Source organism: Lepus europaeus, chromosome 3 (assembly GCF_033115175.1).
Source record: "Lepus europaeus isolate LE1 chromosome 3, mLepTim1.pri, whole genome shotgun sequence".
NCBI classification, from domain to species: Eukaryota; Metazoa; Chordata; class Mammalia; order Lagomorpha; family Leporidae; genus Lepus; species Lepus europaeus.
The window spans coordinates 156,511,505-156,528,923 of NC_084829.1; the positions used below are offsets into that span (position 1 = coordinate 156,511,505).

A 17,419-nucleotide genomic window follows, 5' to 3' on the forward strand; every position below is an offset into this window, starting at 1 on the left:
GGTCACCTGAGGGGCTTCTGTCCTATGGGAAAGTCGCTTAGGCGCTGGCCCTTACCCGATGTTAACCATCCTTAACGCAGGTGAAGATGGGCAACTCGGAGAGTCAGTACACCCTGCCGGGATCCAAACACCACAGCCAGCTTCCTGGTGTGAAGCAGAAGCCTTGCTCCCTGAAGATTCGCAGCGTTCACGCGAAAGATGAGAAGTCCCTGCAGGGCTGGGCTCCCGGAGGCAGCGGAGCCGGCTACAAGTCCAGGTCGCTGGCCCGCAGCTGCCTGTCCCACTTCAAGAGCAGTCAGCCTTACTCCGCGGCCAGACTCGCCGGGCCCCCGGGCAAAGGCCCCAGAGGCTCGGGCCACTCCAGGCACAGGGCGAGCGGCCCAGGGCCTGAGCTCCAGGGCCACCCTGCTGTCCTCTTCCCGGAGAACGGCGTCCAGCGCGGTGACCACAAGCCGCCGCCGGATAACCACACGACCTCGAGGGACCGCAACGGGCACCTCCTCAACTGCTACGGCCGACAGGAGAGCATGGGGTCCACGCCGCCGCCGCCACCGCCGGGAGAGGACCGCACGAGCCCCCGGGTGCTCATCAAGACCCTGGGCAAGCTGGACGGGTGTTTCCGGGTGGAGTTCCGCAGCGGCGGCCACCACGGGGCCGCCGAGCCCGGCGCGCCCGTGCAGCTGGTGAGATACTCGCCCACCCTGAGCCCGGACGGTGGCGGTGGCGGTGGCGGTGGCGAGGACTCCCCGCCCAGCCGCCGCCCCTCTCCCACCGACTCCCGCCTGCGCTCCAGCAAGGGCAGCTCGCTGAGCTCCGAGTCGTCCTGGTACGACTCGCCTTGGGGCAACGCGACCGAGCAGAGCGAGGTGGAGGGTTCCCTCCGGACCCCCAGCACGCCCGACCCCAGCCTCGCAGCCTGTTTCCCGCCTGGCGACGCCAAGAAGCCTTTCACCCAAAGCTGCTCCCTGTCCTCCCTGCGGGACCTGTGCAAGGACGCTCCCGCGGGGCACCTGGGCCTGTCCGACGAGTATGTGGGTGCGCACGCCAGCCTCAGCAACCGCGTGTCCTTTGCCTCCGACATGGATGTGTCCTCCAGGGTGGGGCGCGGCGAGCCCGGCCAGTACAACTCCTTCACCCTGCCCTGCCGCAAGTCCAAGGCCTTCCCCGAGGATCCGGCCAAGAAGGACACCCTCAAGGCCAGGATGCGCCGGATCAGCGACTGGACCGGGAGCCTCTCCAGGAAGAAGAGGAAACTGCAGGTGAGCCCTGCGGGAGCCCAGGGAGGGTCCCCCAGAGCCGCTGCTGTCAGGGGGATGGCACGCTGCTCAGCCCTGGGGTTTTGCTGCTTTTGCTAATCAGGATGTGCACTTTCACCCTTGGCCCCTACCTTTTTAAGTTTTTTTTTTTTTTTGACAGGCAGAGTGGATAGTGAGAGAGAGAGACAGAGAGAAAGGTCTTCCGTTTGCCGTTGGTTCACCCTCCAATGGCCGCCGTGGTAGGCGCGCTGCGGCCGGCGCACCGCGCTGTTCCGATGGCAGGAGCCAGGTGCTTCTCCTGGTCTCCCATGGGGTGCAGGGCCCAAGGACCTGGGCCATCCTCCACTGCACTCCCGGGCCACAGCAGAGAGCTGGCCTGGAAGAGGGGCAACCGGGACAGGATCGGTGCCCTGACCGGGACTAGAACCCGGTGTGCCGGCGCCGCAAGGCGGAGGATTAGCCTAGTGAGCCGCGGCGCCGGCCCCTTTTTAAGTTTTTTAAAAGATCTGCTTATTTACTCTGAGGCTGAGGTCCCATCTTTTGGATGCAAATGTTAGAGCTGACCTAGAACCAGTTATCCTGCATCTCTCCTGTGCACCCAGGACGCCTGTGGCCTGGTTTACTGTTCCCCATCATGGAGGGGACAGCAGTTGCCGGAGTCAGTCCCATGGGTTCTTTTCCTTGGTATAGAAATAAAAAGCCAGGAAACAATTTGCAGAGAGGCAGAAACTTTTATTAGGAGAGAAATTTTTCTTTGATTGGCAAGGGGCAGAGAAGGCGTCTGGTCCGAGAAGAGAGTGGGCGAGTGCCCGAGCGGGACACTGGCTTTGAGGAAGTGTCCTGGGTTTTTAAGGCATTACTATTTTTCCCCCAATTGGGTCATTCTGTGGGGGTGCCCATTGGGTTGGGGCTTCACATCCCCAATTGGATGGGGGCTCATGGAGATAGTGGAGGTCTCCTGGAGTCTGCTGTCTCCTTAGGGGCTCAGCCACCCTGGAGGTGTGATTTAAAGCTCTAAGATCACATAGGATAGCCGGGGTCTCCAAGAACCAGTCTGGCCTCCCTAGGAGCTCAGCCCCTTCCCTGGCCGGCTCTAAGTGAAAGATTGCACCCACCCTGAAGGTGTGATTAAAGCCGCAAGGTCACACCTGCAGCAGCGAAGCTGCTAGTGGGGGAGATGCCGGTTGGCCTGGAGACAGCTTTCCAGCCCCAGCTGACAGCCTGCTTGTGAGGGACATTCTACCTGTCTCTGAAGGGGCCCACAGACCCCAGCCCTCCGGACGGCCTCTCTTACACACTGCCCTTCTGAACTCATTCCAATCCAGGTTGCTTCCGAAGTACACCACTTGCCTCTGTAGGCGCAGATGCTCCCTGCCAACCTGCCCGTGGGCACTGCAGCCCCTAGCTCCGTCCCCAAAACCAGAACTGTGAGCTACTCGTGTGCCTGTGGGCTTGAGAGCTAACTGGTTAGAATCAGAGAATGCGAACTGTAGAGCTAGCGAGGACTCCTTCTCATCTTAAAAAGGACACCAAGGGTCAAGGATTTGGGGGTCCCTCCTGAAGGACCTGCCTAGTTCTTCCAGAAGTTAAGGGGGTAAAGCTCAGTCTGTGAGATCTCAAACACATTCTTTATCCACTTAGCTCCATGGCCAAGGTTTTGTGCATAGCTACTGCGGGTTACTTAGGGGTTACTGGTTTGTAAGGTGATCAGCTATTTTGGATTTCTTAAAGAATGACCCAAGAAGACAGCCCTTTAGATTTTGCTTGTGTTCCCACAGTTGATGATCTCTAAACGTGAACAAGATGAACTTTTTTGCCTAGTCTGTCACTTCTGCATGATGGGCCTTTGTTTTCCTTTTGCAATTTGAGGTGAAGGTCAGGTTTGTATCCTTAAAAGATGTGATCAGTGCATGGGCACACTTTGGGATAACATCCAACAATAAGGTACCAGGTCAGTGTGAATTCTCTCTCTCTCTCCCCCTCTCTCCCATGTATTCTCTCCCCGCCCTTCACACACACACACACACACACACTTCTGCATGAGAGCAGGGCAGTGGTCAGAAGGTCTTACCATGGTGGGAGAGATACTAGTTTTGACTTTGGGGAAAAAAAAATTTGATTTAAAAAGAGCGGCCTTTTCTGATTAGGTCTTTAAAACCACCCTGGGGAGTTAGAGTCAAAAAGCAGATTTATTTGCAAAAAAAAAAAAGTATAACTGAAAGAGGATATTAGACCAATTACAATAAATAGATGAATCAGTAAGCAAATAAGTAGAAGAGACATGCACCCCTGCAGAATGTGTTTGCTGTGGGTAAACTCTTCATGCCAGCCTCAGCCACAGAGAGGCTTTCTTCCTGTGCCAGGTCTATTTGCAGTTGTGTCCATGGCCTTGGCTATGCCCAGGTAACAAAGGCCTCTCAGGTCTCTCGGGCTCAGCACAGCCTCTTTCTCACCTGTGCTGTGTGTTTCCATCAGCCGCCGATTCTGGCCTGCACCTCTGTCCCTAGGACCCTGGGTCTACGGAGCAGGTGCCCTCGAACATTGTCAGCTGCTGTGGCAGAGGGAGGAGGAGCATTACGCGTTGGCTTTTAAAGCTTCCTTTTTTAAAGATTTATTTATTTATTTGGTCAAGTGACAGAAATGAGGTGGGGGAGGGGGAGATGAGAGGAAAAGGGAGAAATCTTCTATCTGCTGCTTCACTCCCCAGATGCCCACAGCATCTATAGCTATGTCTTGGCCAGGCTGAAGCCTGGAGCCAAGAACTGTATCCACATCTCCCACGTGGGTGGCAGGGACCTAGGTACTGGGCTATCTTCCACTGCTTTCCCAGGTGTATTAGCAGGGTGCTAGAGTAGAAGCACAGGAACCAGGACTTGAACAGGAGCTCCAGTATGGGATGCAGGCATCGCAAGGGGTGCTTCATCTGCTGTGCCACAACACTGGCCCCGGAAGTGACACATTGGACTTCTGTTCACATTCATTGTGCAAAGCAAGGCACGTGGTCATCCCTGGCTTCAAGGGAGGGATGAGATGGGAACTGATCCTGCCACATGCCCTCGGGGAGAGTCGGAAATACTAGGTGTGCAGCCATGACTGCTGGGGAGGTTCCTGTAGAGTGGATTCAGGATGCAGAGACCCTGGGTTTGGAACCTCTTGATTTTAAACTCTGATGACTTGAGAATTCACACAGTGGTTTTGTAGGATGAAGAGAGATGGCCGGAGAAGAAGGGCAAGGCACGGATTCAGTAGTTTTATCTGGAGTGTGAGGAATGCTGGTCACTTTTGTTTTAGTTCCTGAAGAGTCCAGAGACATCTTGTGTCCCTCCCCGCCCTCCAGCTTTATTACGACGTTATTGACAAATGGCAGCTGTGTGTGTTTGAAGCATACAGCTTGATGCTTTGATGAATGTGTGGGTGTGAAATGATCAGCACTTGGGCTGGTGTTGTGATGCAGCAGGTTAAGCTACCACCGGTGATGCTGGCCTCCCGTATGAGCCCTGATTCGAGTTATGGCTGCTCCACTTCTGATCCAGCTCCCTGCTATATATACCTGGGAAAGCAATGGGTGATGGTCCAAATACTTGGGCCCCTGCCATCCATGCGGCAGACCCAGATGGAGTTCCAGGCTCCTGGCTTTGGCCTGGCACAGCTCTGGCTGTTACAGCCATTTGGGATGGGAACCAGTGAACGGAAGATCTTTCTCTCTCTCTCTCTTTCTGTCTCTTCACACTGCCTTTCAAGTAATAAATAAATCTTTTAAAAAAAGAAGTGGTCACCACGTGAGGCTAGGAAGCATATCCATCACCTCAGGTGGTGCTCTGTGCGTGGGGGGAACCCTGGAGTTGCACCTTCTTGGTGAATTTCAAGCATGCCCTACAGTGTCAGCGAGTGGACACCTGCAGTACGGCTCTCCAGAACTCTCTGGACTGCAGCGTTGTACCGTTACCCAGCATCTCCCCATTCCCCACTTCCCAGGCCCTGGCATCTGCCATGCCAACCTCTGCTTCCATGCGTGCAGCTGTTTGGGATTCCACAGATGAGACCACGCACGACTGGTCTTTCTGTGAGCTCCCGAGTCACTCCCCATGCTTCCCCCGGTGCCCTGGCTCAGTGAGTCACGTTAGCCACTGTTTCTGATGATCTGGTTGGGTGAGAATGGAAAGCCAGCATTTGCTTTGTGTACATATGTAACAGGTACCTTAGTTTCAAACACATAACGCAGTGGTTAGGAAATCTAGCTGGATATGTTTAAAGATGTGTTATTATTAAAAGGCTTTTATTAGCCTGAAGTTAGCCACTGCCACTTGGATTCTATATGAAATCCTTAGAAGTGTGCTGGAGACTGGGCAAAGTCATACCCATGTATAAGAATCAGTTATAAGTGCTAAAATGCAAAACAAAAAATAAGTAAATAAATAAATAAAAAAAAACAAAAAAAAGAAATGCAATCTTTTGCTATTTTTCAAGGAACGGAATTCTTGCTCTGCTACAGCGGATCATTTGAAAGTTAGCATTGTAACTTGCAGGTTGTCTGATGGGAAAGATACCAGGAGTGTTTCCAGGTCATGCTGGATGTTGGCCTGGTTGTGCCTGTCTCTGGCAGGGGTTTTGCTTGTTTTAAAGCAGCCATTACGGCTTCTTCAAGTTATCAGGGCAATCACAGTGAGTCAGAGACATAGTCAGAGCTGAGATAAAGTTAATACTAGCCAATGCCAAGTACTCTTCACGTCCGAGGAGATTTTTTGAAGAGTGGCAAAGTGATACTTAAAAAAAACTCCAAGCATTGAAGTTTCCTGGCCAGGTGACTCACAGCAGCTGTTTATTTGCTGTGTTCCCCTAAATGTGTATAAATAAATCTGCCTCCAGGGAGAGGAGAAGATACTGTTTTCATTAGTAATAGCTCTGTTTGGGGTTCAGTGGCCGATGGCTCCTGGGCATTTGGAAGTCTGTTCAGTCACAGGATGGTTTTCCTGCAAAGGCAAACAGCAAGCGAGTGCAGCTTGATTTCTGGATGAAAGTTCTGAGAAGAGAACTTGTCCACACAGGGGAATGTTCAAAATAAGGCCTTTAGTCGATTATCTTTGGGCCAGGTATTCCTCGTTAAAAAAGTGTTATTCATTGAAGGGCAGAGAGGAGAGACAGATTTTCCACCTGCTGGTTTATTCTCCACATGCTTACAGAGGCCAGGGCTGGGCCAGGCTGAAACCCAGAGCCAGGGACTCCATCCTGGTCTGCTCCGTGGGTAACAGGGACCCAAGTACATGGACCATCCCTGCTGCCTGTCAGGGTGCATATTAGCAGGGTGCTGGAATCGGGAGCTGGGAATTGAACCCAAGCCCTCCTCAGTGGCATGCTGCTGTCCCAAGTGGGCTCTTAACCACTGGCCCACATGCCCACCCCTCATTTTTATTTTAGCGCATACAGAAATAGAGCTGAGAGCTCACTAGGAGCCGAGTGGACTTGAGTGTGTGTAGCCCCTTGCTGAATTACTGTCATTTGAAATCGGAGTTACTGTCCATGCCTTTCAATCCAGAAGTTAAACTCTCTGCTAAAAAATTTAGTCATTGCTGTTTTACAACAAAACAGCCTATTTTTGTTTTTATGATGATTAGACTTTGAAGAAACATATTTATGTTTTCAGGTCTGTATGGTCAGCTCAGTGTTCATTGAGTGTGTCCAATCCTAACAGGAAGCAACAATTATCATGAAAAGAATGAATTTACTTATACCTGCATATGTTTAATTTTATGCTGGATGAAAATTTAAAGTTAAGGATCATGAGGTTTATTTATTTATTTATTTTTATTTATTTGAGAGGTAGAGTTACAGTGAGAGGAAGAGACAGAGAGAAAGGTCTTCCTTCTGTTGATTTACTCCCCAGATGGCTGCAACAGTCAGAGCTGTGCCGGTCTGAAGCCAGGAGCCAGGTGCTTCTTTCTGGTCTCCCATGCGGGTGCAGGGGCCCAAGGACTTGGGCCATCTTCTACTGCACTCCCAGGCCACAGCAGAGAGCTGGACTGGAAGAGGAGCAGTTGGGACTTGAAGCAGCACCCATATGGGATGCCGGCGCCGCAGGTGGAGGATTAACCTACTGCACCACGGTGCGGGCCCCAGGATCATGTTTTTGATATCCCCAGAGAACAAAATAAAGTAGCTATTCAAACAGAAGGGTATGAATGAATGAGTATATTCTACTCATGAAAGAAATTCCCAAATTAAATTTTTTGTTTTTGACAGGCAGAGTGGAGGGTTCACCCTCCAATGGCTGCCGCGGCTGGCCCACCGTGCTGATCCGAAGCCAGGAGCCAGGTGCTTCTCCTGGTCTCCCATGCGGGTGCAGGGCCCAAGCACTTGGGCCATCCTCCACTGCCTTCCCGGGCCACAGCAGAGAGCTGGACTGGAAGAGGGGCAACCGGGACAGAATCCGGCACCCTGACCAGGACTAGAACCTGGTGTGCCGGTGCCGCAGGCGGAGGATTAGCCTAGTGAGCCGCAACGCCAACCCCAAACTAAATTTTAAAAATATTGTGAAAAAAAATCTGCAGTTACCCCCAGCATCCTCCATGGCTAAGGAATCCTGGGTGTGGTTTTTACTGTGTGAGCCAGGAGAGTGAGGTGCTAGGCATTCCAAAGTCCACCTGCCCAGAGCTAGGGGCTTCCCAGGAGCTGGGCCTGGGTTTTCCATGGGGGAGAGGAGGAGAAGTTTGGGTCTTTGCATGATAGCACAGACCCAGGTTCCCCAACGCTGGCCCGAGCTGGGAGTGTTCTAACTTAGCTTTCCAAAGATCCAGGAGCAAAGTGGATAGCAAGAAGTGAGTTCTTTCTTGGAAGGCACTGATGCACAGTTAGCAGAGAAAATACAAATGTTACTCGAAATCGTCACTGTGTGTCTTCAATAGGCAATTATTGGTTAACTTCTTGATGCTGCATTTAGGTTAGATTTAGGACAGCTGGTGACATTTTAAAAAACATTTGAAAGAGTCTTTATATTTTTTAAAAAATGCACACATTTACTTGAAATATTATTTATATTTTTAAGAAATACTCATTTATTTGAAAGATTATCTATGTATCCATCTGTCAATGCATCCATCCACCAGTTCTCTCCCCACAGCAGCCAGGGTTAGGCCAGGCCACCTGGGTGAAGTCAGGAACTGGGACCTCAGTCTGGATCTTCCATGTGGGTGGCAGGAACCCAACTACATGAGCCATCACCATCACCTAGCAAAAACCTGGAATTGGGAGCAGAAGCCAGGGTTCAAACCCAGGCACTCCCGTATGGGATGAGGGTGTTACAACCACCAGTTTTACATCTGTGCTGTGTTGAGGGAGGCAAACTCCAGATGTCCGTAGCCTCTGACAGGTGTTCGGTTGCGTTGCTTGCAGGAGCCAAGGTCCAAGGAGGGCAGTGACTGCTTTGACAGCCGCTCGGAGGGACTGAATGCAGACGCGCAGTGGCCCTTCCAGGCGTCCGCCTTGCTGTGGTCAGGGGGCTCGGCTCAGGTCCTGTCTCAGAGGAGCGAGTCCACGCATGCGGTCGGCAGCGATCCCCTCCGGCAGAACATTTATGAGAACTTCATGCGGGAACTGGAAATGAGCAGGGCCAACACGGAGAACGTGGAGACGTCTACAGAGACGGCGGAGTCCAGCAGCGAGTCGCTGAGCTCGCTGGAGCAGCTGGACCTGCTCTTTGAGAAGGAGCAGGGCGTGATCCGCAAAGCCGGGTGGCTCTTCTTCAAGCCGCTTGTCACTCTGCAGAAGGAAAGGAAGCTGGAGCTGGTGGCTCGCCGGAAGTGGAAACAGTACTGGGTAACCCTTAAGGGTAAGTGCGTTATCAGCTCGCTCAGGGCTCCTGGCCCTTGTCGGCTGTCTGGTCTTGCTTTTCTCCCTCTCAGGAAATACCAGCGAGCCCAGCTCTGATTTACATGGATGGGAAGGGGTTTTGTTGGGAGGCTGCCTTAAGGGTCCAGGTTCTTGTATCCAATGCACAGAAGAATTTGAGCATGAGGTAGAAAGGTTAGCAGAGGAATAAAGTATATTAGGCAAGCAAAAATAAACATTCAGAGGGGATACAGCATGTTCCAGAGTGAGCTGCACTCCATGAGGTCCAGGGTCAGCCTGGACTAGACGTGTAAGGGGTGGTGCTTTGGGTGGAGTTTTCCAGAGAAGGGAGGAGACTTCCAGGAGTTTGGTGACTGCCCATTTTCTGGCATTTTTAAGAAGTCTCAGAAGTGTTAGGACATCGGGTGCACAATGGGAGTTGGGGTGTTAGCCATGGTAATTTTAGTCTGATGATATTATGATAGGCTGCAGGTCTTCAGGGGGACATAGCAGCCACTTTGAATATTTTTTCCAGGCACTGGTTCTGGGTGTAGGCCTTGCTGCAGTAGCAATTTGGGGTTGCTGGTCATAGGAGGAGTTTTAGAGGAAACCCCTGGGAAAGATGTGGTGACATATTTCTTCTGACTTTTTCCTCTGATCTCTATCTCCTTACCCATAACAATTTGATGCAGGATCTTGTATCTTTAAATCATACTTAATCTGCTTTTTAAAAATTATTTTTAAAAAAACTGTATTTGATTGAGAGGCAGAGAGAAAGGGAGATCTTCCATCTATTGGTTCACTCTCTAAATGTCCCAAACAGCTGGGGTTGGCCTTGGGCCGAAACCAGGAACTGGGACTCAGTCTGGGTTTCCTGTGACTTGGCAGGGACCCAAGTGCTTGAGCCAAAAAACCGAAACCCAGGCACTCTGCTGTGGGATGTGGGTGTTGCCGAGTCAGACATCTGCCCCATCCCGAATCTTGTTTTTTTTTTAATCTTTTATTTAATGAATATAAATTTCCAAAGTACAGCTTATGGATTACAATGGCTTCCCACCCCCCCTTAACTTCCTTCCCACCCGCAACCCTCCCCTTTCCCACTCGCTCTCCCCTTCCATTCACATCAAGATTCATTTTCAATTTTCTTTATATACAGAAAATCAGTTTAGTATATATGAAGATTTCAACAGTTTGCCTTCACATAGCAACACAAAGTAAAAAAATGTTTTTTTAAAAGGATGTATTTATTTGAAAGGCAGAATGACAGAGAGGGAGAGACAGAGAGACACCTTCCATTTTCTGGTTTACTTCCCAAATTCCTGCAACATCCAGGACTGGGCCAAGCCAAGGCTGGGAGGCAAGAACTCCCTTGGGGGCTTCCACAAGGGTGGCAGGCACCCAGATTTTTGGGCCATCATCTTCTGCCTTTCCTGGCAGATTAGCAAGAAGCTAGATCAGAAGTAGAGAGTGGGGACTTGAGCTGGTGCTCTGGTATGGGATGTCAACATCCTAGCACTGCAAGCAATGGCTTAACCCACTGTGCCAAAATGCCAGAACCCCTAAACAGAATCTTAAGGCTTGCTTTATTGCCAGTGCTTTGCCAAACGTGTAAAATATGGTTGGCTTACTATTCATTTATATTATTCAGTCTAATAAATGATGTACTCTAACAGTTACTTCTTTTTTTTAAATTTTTTAATTTTTGACAGGCAGAGTGGATAGTGAGAGAGAGAGAGACAGAGAGAAAGGTCTTCCTTTTTGCCGTTGGTTCACCCTCCAATGGCCGCTGCGGCCGGCGCATCGTGCTGATCCGAAGCCAGGAGCCAGGTGCTTCTCCTGGTCTCCCATGCGGGTGCAGGGCCCAAGGACTTGGGTCATCCTCCACTGCCTTCCTGGGCCACAGCAGAGAGCTGGCCTGAAGAGGAGCAACCGGGATAGAATCTGGCGCCCCAACCGGGACTAGAACCCGGTGTGCCGGTGTGCAAGGCAGAGGATTAGCCTGTTAAGCCACGGCGCCGGCCTAACAGTTACTTCTTGCTACGTTGTAGATATTCCTATACTAATCTTTGGCACTTTCCCTGCATCTGGGAGAAACAACCCCAGATAAGTGCCCAAAGGCGGTTTGGTCGAATGCAGTGTGGACTTTGCATTTCACATTCTGCGCATGCTCAGAACTCCACAGAGGAGTCCTAGTGCGGCAGAGCCGCCCATTTGGTGACTGGTTTGTGTCATCCCACTGTTATGAACCAAGAAAATCTGCACCAACAAGCGCAGCTTGCTTGCTTTCTTCTTTTTTTAAGATTTATTTACTTATTATTTGAGAGGCAGAGTTACAGTGAGAGAGAGAGAGAGAGAGGTCTTGGATTTGCTGGTTCACTCTCTAAATGGTTTCAGAGGGTAGAGCTGGGCCAATCCAAAACCAGGAGCTTCTTCCAGGTCTCCCATGTGAGTGCAAGGGCCCAAGGACTTAGGCCTTCTTTTACTACTTTTCCAGGCCACAGCAGAGAGCTGGATCAGAAGGGGAATGGCCGGGACTCGAACTGGCACCCAGATGGGATGCTGGCACTGCAGGCAGAGGCTTTACCTGCTGCACCACAGTGTGGACCCCTCTTTTTAATGTAATGGAAATAGAAAAAAGCCTTCATTTTGTTACAGATAGCAAAAGTTTCTTATAAGCATTGCTACATAAAAATTGCCTTGCTCGTGGGGAATGTATAGATTAGAAGAGATCTCAGTATCCTGGAAGAAGCAAGAAGCTCTGAATCAGTGCAGTGCGGGTTGATTCAGAGGGAGCAGGGAGATAGCTGCACAGTCCTGGCATCACCGGCACCGCCCACCTGTGACTCTGGTCAGGAATGTGACCCTGCAAACCAGGAATCCCATCCGGGTCTCCCCTGTGGGTGGCAGGAGCCCGAGCACTTGAACCATTGCTTGCTACTTTCCCAGGCACATTAGCAGGGAGCTGGATCAGAAGTGGAGCAGCCAGGACTCAGAACTGGGGCTCTCAGGGGATGCCAGTGTCGTGTGCAGTGGCTTAACCTGCTACGCTGTAACACTGGCTGCCTGCAGGCCTCTTTTCCACCTCTGGATTTGGATTCTCGTGGTGATTTGGGGCTGGAGAGGCAGGTGTTTGCAGGGCTGGCTGCGGAGATGGGCAATCATAGGTTGGAAGCACAGGTTGAATCTAGCAAGTTAAAGACTTGGAGGGGTAAGGAAAGTGATGCGTTAGGACTTAAAAGTCAAATCACTGCCTACGGAGGGGGCGATGCAGCTGCCGCGTGCTGTAATTGAGAGTGATTTGGGGCTTGGTTTGCAGGCCATTCCGTGTGGGTTCGCCAAGTGATGTGGCTGAACTCAGAGTACATGTGATTTATAGGAGAAGCTGGGATCTGCACTACATCCTCCGGGTGCCGTGGCTTCTGCTAGAGCCCGGTGTTCCCCCCTTGTGGGTGGGCAGTGATTCTCAGAAAGGCCCCGCCTAAAATCTCCCTAACTGGCGAGGAGAGTGAGCGTGCGTCCTGGGGCAGAGCAGCTGGAATTGTTGGTGAATCCTCTGGGGCTGCCGTCTCCCTGCCTGATGTTCCGAATGGGTGCACTTTACTCCCCGTGTGCCATGTATTACTTTTTATTTATTTTTTTAATGTAAAACTGATGCTTTGGGAAGTTCTCCCCTGTCTGTGGCTTTGGGCCCCTCTCCTGCCCCGCCATGTGCTCCCCCACAGCAGTGCGGGCTGCCTCTGTGATGTGTGAGTGACCACATCCCGCCTGGAAAAGGAGGGCGAAGGCAACCCAGAGACGTGGAGCCACCGCGTGGAGGTTGCTAAGGATCCGGGAATGCTGATAAGACCTGGGCTGAGAATAAGCAGAGACACTGGATTTATTGTGGCTCTGCCCAGGTTAGGATGGGACTCACAGATACAGGGCAGGCGGATTCTACCGCAGCTGGAGCTGTGGGCAAGTGAGAAGGCACCAGCTTCCCGACTTGCCCACCACTGACAACAGTCATGCAGCCTCCTTGCTGGAAGCTTCTTGGGGACCAGGTAGCCTTCAGGAGCTGTGAGAGCTGATGGCTGGAAGGGAGGCCAGACTCCTGGCTGCTGGCAGAGGTGGGCCTGAGCTTCCCTCACCGTTGCGGGCCTGTGTCCTGCCTGTGCCGTGCTCTTTTGCTGCTTGCTTGAAAAACACGCCAAGAGCCAGGCTGAAGCCTGCTTTGTGTTACCAAACACAGATTCCTTTGTTTCCTTACAGCCAAGGTGTGGTACGTGATGAAGATGTTTTATTTTTCTCAGCATAGCCTTTTCCATGGGGCTTTCTATATCTCCTTCCTCTGGGGATTCACTATATTGAGTGCCACTTTCTTGGCTCAAGTCCCAAATTATAATGTGGAAGCCTACTTGTTTAGTCTTGGTTAATGTATGTGTATCTGTGTGTGTGCATACCCACACAGACTGATTTAAGCCAAATTCTAAAATTATCCTCAACATACGGATGTCAGTGAGTTGGACGGCGCTTGCTGGGGTGAGCAGTTCTCAGCTAACCCTCTGGTTACCTGCCTGCACAGAGTGTGTAGGTGGGTAAGGGCGCTGGTGTCTTTTAGGGGTTGGAGGATGCAGGGTGTTTTCCCCCAAGGGCCATTCTGCCCTCTGTGTCTTTTTTCCAGAGAGGGGACTTTTGTGCAGTTCCCAGGGGACTTCCTGGGCTGAACAGTTGGTAATGCCACTAAAGATAACCCTCGATGTATCCCCCAGACTGACCGCCATGCAGTGTTGGCGGGGGAGGCACATAGCATCAGAAAACCTTGGAGTGTTGATGACTCTTCCTGCATGTGGGCTAGAGAGGGAGAGGAGGGGAAGTGTAGACCCAGAGGGTGGCAGTGGAGATGGGGCTGAAGGGGGTCCAGGATTAGTCGCTCTCCTCCTGGTGATTCTGCCGCTGATGGGACCCCTTTGGCTCTTGGCTTCCCTTGCTGTTGCAATCCTTCTTCTCTCTTTGCTGCTGTGGCAAGAACATTCCCTGTGATCCCTCCGGGCTGACAACAATGGCCAGAGGAAAATGGGTAGGGCTGATGGCTCTAGCTCTGGAGTGGGTAGCAGGGGACTTTGTGGGCACCTGTCAGCCCCTTTGCATCAGCCCCCATGTCCCCTTTGAGATGCAGAGTTTCTTTCTTTCTTTCTTTCTTTTTTTAAACATTTATTTTATTTTTATTTGAAAGAGTTACAGAGAGAGAGAGGTATTCTATCCGCTGGTTCACTCCCCAAGTGACCGCAACAGCCAGAGTTGAGCTGATCTGAAGCCAGGAGCCTGGAGCTTTTTCCAGGTCTCCCATGTGGGTGCAGGGGCCCAAGGACTTGGGCCATCTTCTACTGCTTTCCCAGGCCATAGCTGAGAGCTGGATCGGAAGTGGAGCAGCTGGGACTCGAACTGGCGCCCATATGGGATGCCAACACTGCAGGCCAGGCTTTAACCCACTGCACCTCAGCACCGGCCCCCCGAGTTTCTTTAAAAGTTAAACTGGATGCAATAATTAGGGTTGATTTCCTCTTCTTTAAATCTGAGGGCCACGCAGTTCTGCGTGGGACTTTACACCTGGCCTGGCCCTAACATGAAATGCCCGTGTTTGGCTTTCACTCTCTCCTCGCGCCTTCTGCTGTGTATGGGATGTTAGGTTTGGCAACATCTTGGCATCTGCCCAAGGCTCATATTCATTTCCTCTAGATGAAATGATTCACGCCAAGGCCGTTGGGAGCACAGTGGTAGGGAAACCAGGACGCAAACATGGATCCATTGGAAAGAATGTGGACTCGGGTGTGGCTGGCATGGCCCTGTCACCTTTGCCCTGGTCCTCGGGCCCCAGGTTGTGTTGGGCTTACGGTTCCTGATTGCATGCTGGGCTGGAAGAGCAGACAGGCTCAGACCTGCCAGAAGCAGCGCTGGCCAGAAACCTCTTGCTGCTTTCTCTGTTTGTCTATTTGAGTTCTCTCAGCCTCTTGGTTCAGGGGAGTTTTATTTGTGGGGAAGGAAGATTGCTGGGTGCTTCTTGATCATAAAGGGCTCCTGTGCGGGGAGAATGGCTGAGTGGGGCAGCCGTCTTTCCCTGCTGGCTTCTGGGATGCACCGGGGCCCATTACATGGACTGACTTGTTCACAGTCAGGCTTGCAGTTAAAGGAAGTAATGAAACTGCAAAAGTGGCTCCGTTTTTAAAACACTTACACTTTAGGAATGAGTGCATGTAACACTGTGGGTAAAATACTGCATTCCTCCATAAGGCTGGTGTTTCCCTATTGTAGTTATGAAAGGTCCTAAAGGGAGGGAATCCTGGTGCAGGTTGTTAAGCCACTGCTTTTGCCGCCCACATCCAATATTGCAGCACCGGTTTGAGTCCTGGCTACTTCCCCTGCAATCCAGCTCTATGCCTATGTGCCCTAGGAGGCAGCAGATGAAGGTCAAGCACTTGGGTCCCTGCCACCCATAAGCAAGACTCCGATAGAGTTCTATGTTCCTGGCTTTTGCCTGGCCCTGCCCTGGCTTTTAAAGCTTTCTTGGGGCATGAACCAGCAAATGGATAATTCTCTCTCTCTCTCTCTCTCTCTCTCTCTCTCTCTCTCTGTGTGTGTGTGTGTGTCTGTCTCTGCTTTCAAATTAATAAAATCTTTATAAGAAAGGTATTTTCAGAACGCACAGATGGTGACCATGTCACTCATATTTAGTTGGCAAATGAGAAGTGTTCAAAAATGTTTATTGGGTAAAGGTTTGAGGGTTAGTGAAGATAAACAGGAGGACATATGTTTGCGCATTTTCGAAGCATTGATTTGCTTTGAAAAATTATAATTATGAGGCATTCCTATGTAATTATTAAAGCAGCTCTATCCTACTGTTTCCTTATTAGGAGAAGAGTGGGTCCTGAGTAGTATTAAAAGTTGCATCATATTTAGTGTCATTTGCTCCCGTAGTCTGCGTTAGCAAGATTGTAGTAATGTTTCCGTCAGTGCGGGATCCAGCGAGGTTGCTGTACACAGCGCTGGAGCACCAGCTGAGGACTTGCTCGGGGAGGGCCAGTGTCCGGCTGTGCTTGCCTGCTTACTGCAGGCCGCAGTGTGGCTGATGAATATGGGAATTTCTGCACCTTTGCAGACCCCAGGGAAAGCGGTGCTGTGCTTAAGGATGAGCGCAGTGGGGCCAGAGGCCTGGGTTCACGTCCCTGCCCCTCCGTGGTCCACTGTGGGGCCTGTGCAGCGGCTCCCACCCAGGATTCTCCCTGCTGGAGTGGAGCAAATAACCCTGCCCCGCCTCAGGCTGCTGCGGGGAGGGAGAGAGCAGAATCCTTCGAGCTAAACAACACGTGCTTGGCCTCGTAGTTACTGGTATCAATCCACAAAAATATCTGCGTTTCGCTTGAGTTCTTGTTAATACAACCCGGCCTGCTTCGGATGGCAGCCTTTCCCTGCTCTGTGTTTGGGTTCGGTGGTTGTCTCGTGTGGGTTGGGGCTCCTCGGCGTGTGTCAGTTACCTTCTCGCGTGCTTTTGCTGCTCTCCCGCAGGCTGCACGCTGCTGTTTTATGAGACCTACGGGAAGAACTCGGCGGATCAGACCAGCGCCCCGCGGTGCGCGCTGCTCGCGGAAGACAGCATCGTGCAGTCTGTGCCGGAGCACCCCAAGAAGGAAAACGTGTTCTGCCTCAGCAACTCCTTTGGGGACGTCTACCTTTTCCAGGTATGGCCCCGGCTCCTTGTCCGTGGAGGGCTGGGCTGCTGACTTGTGTACTGTCGGGACGAGAGGGAGCAGAGTTGAAAGGAAAACTTAGACATGACAAAGAGTAAGCAGCTGGGCTTTGGATTTGGGCTTAAGCCAGGACCTTGGCCTTGTCCCTCTGCCAAGTGCAGATCCGGTGATGCATACAGCAGGCATCTCTCAGAGGCCCACAGAGTGCCAAACCGTGGCCCCTCAGCAGCTCATCGGGAGACAAAGAGAAAACATTTACTTCCTGTGCTGCGGTGGGTCAGGCGAGTGCAGTGTCCGAGTGGCTGCTGGGGTGGGAGCTTTTTCAGTGTAGCCTGGACAGTCTGGGCAGGAGGGGCTGAGGCTCCTCCCGAGGACCACATGGAAGACGGGAAGAAGAAGCTTTTCAGGAAAACCCCAATACATGTGCTGCGACGTCTCCTTCCCCAACGAGCTGCTCTTGGGGAGTTAAAATTCAGGGAATCTGCTGCTAGGAATTTTAAGCAACTTTGTAGCAAATGGAAAGTTTCAGCACCTGTGGTGCTGAGTGATGAGTACTGGTGTCACCGTGGCTTTGCATTCATTCTGGCGCTGTTGCTGAATACAGGCATCATGGCGCACATA

At 51.6% G+C, this 17,419-nt stretch overlaps 1 protein-coding gene across 5 annotated transcripts in view; it reads left to right on the forward strand.

Annotated features, from left to right (window-relative positions):
- The window catches only part of TIAM2 (TIAM Rac1 associated GEF 2), a 258,811-nt gene that overhangs the window by 138,164 nt on the left and 103,228 nt on the right, over positions 1 to 17,419 (forward strand). For all 5 annotated transcript variants that reach the window (XM_062186961.1, XM_062186960.1, XM_062186964.1 and 2 more), the window contains 3 exons: positions 81 to 1,259; positions 8,643 to 9,078; positions 16,617 to 16,789. In XM_062186961.1, coding sequence (XP_062042945.1) covers positions 87 to 1,259; positions 8,643 to 9,078; positions 16,617 to 16,789 — 1,782 coding nt within the window. In that variant the 5' untranslated portion in view covers positions 81 to 86. The remainder of the gene's footprint in view (positions 1 to 80; positions 1,260 to 8,642; positions 9,079 to 16,616; positions 16,790 to 17,419) is intronic.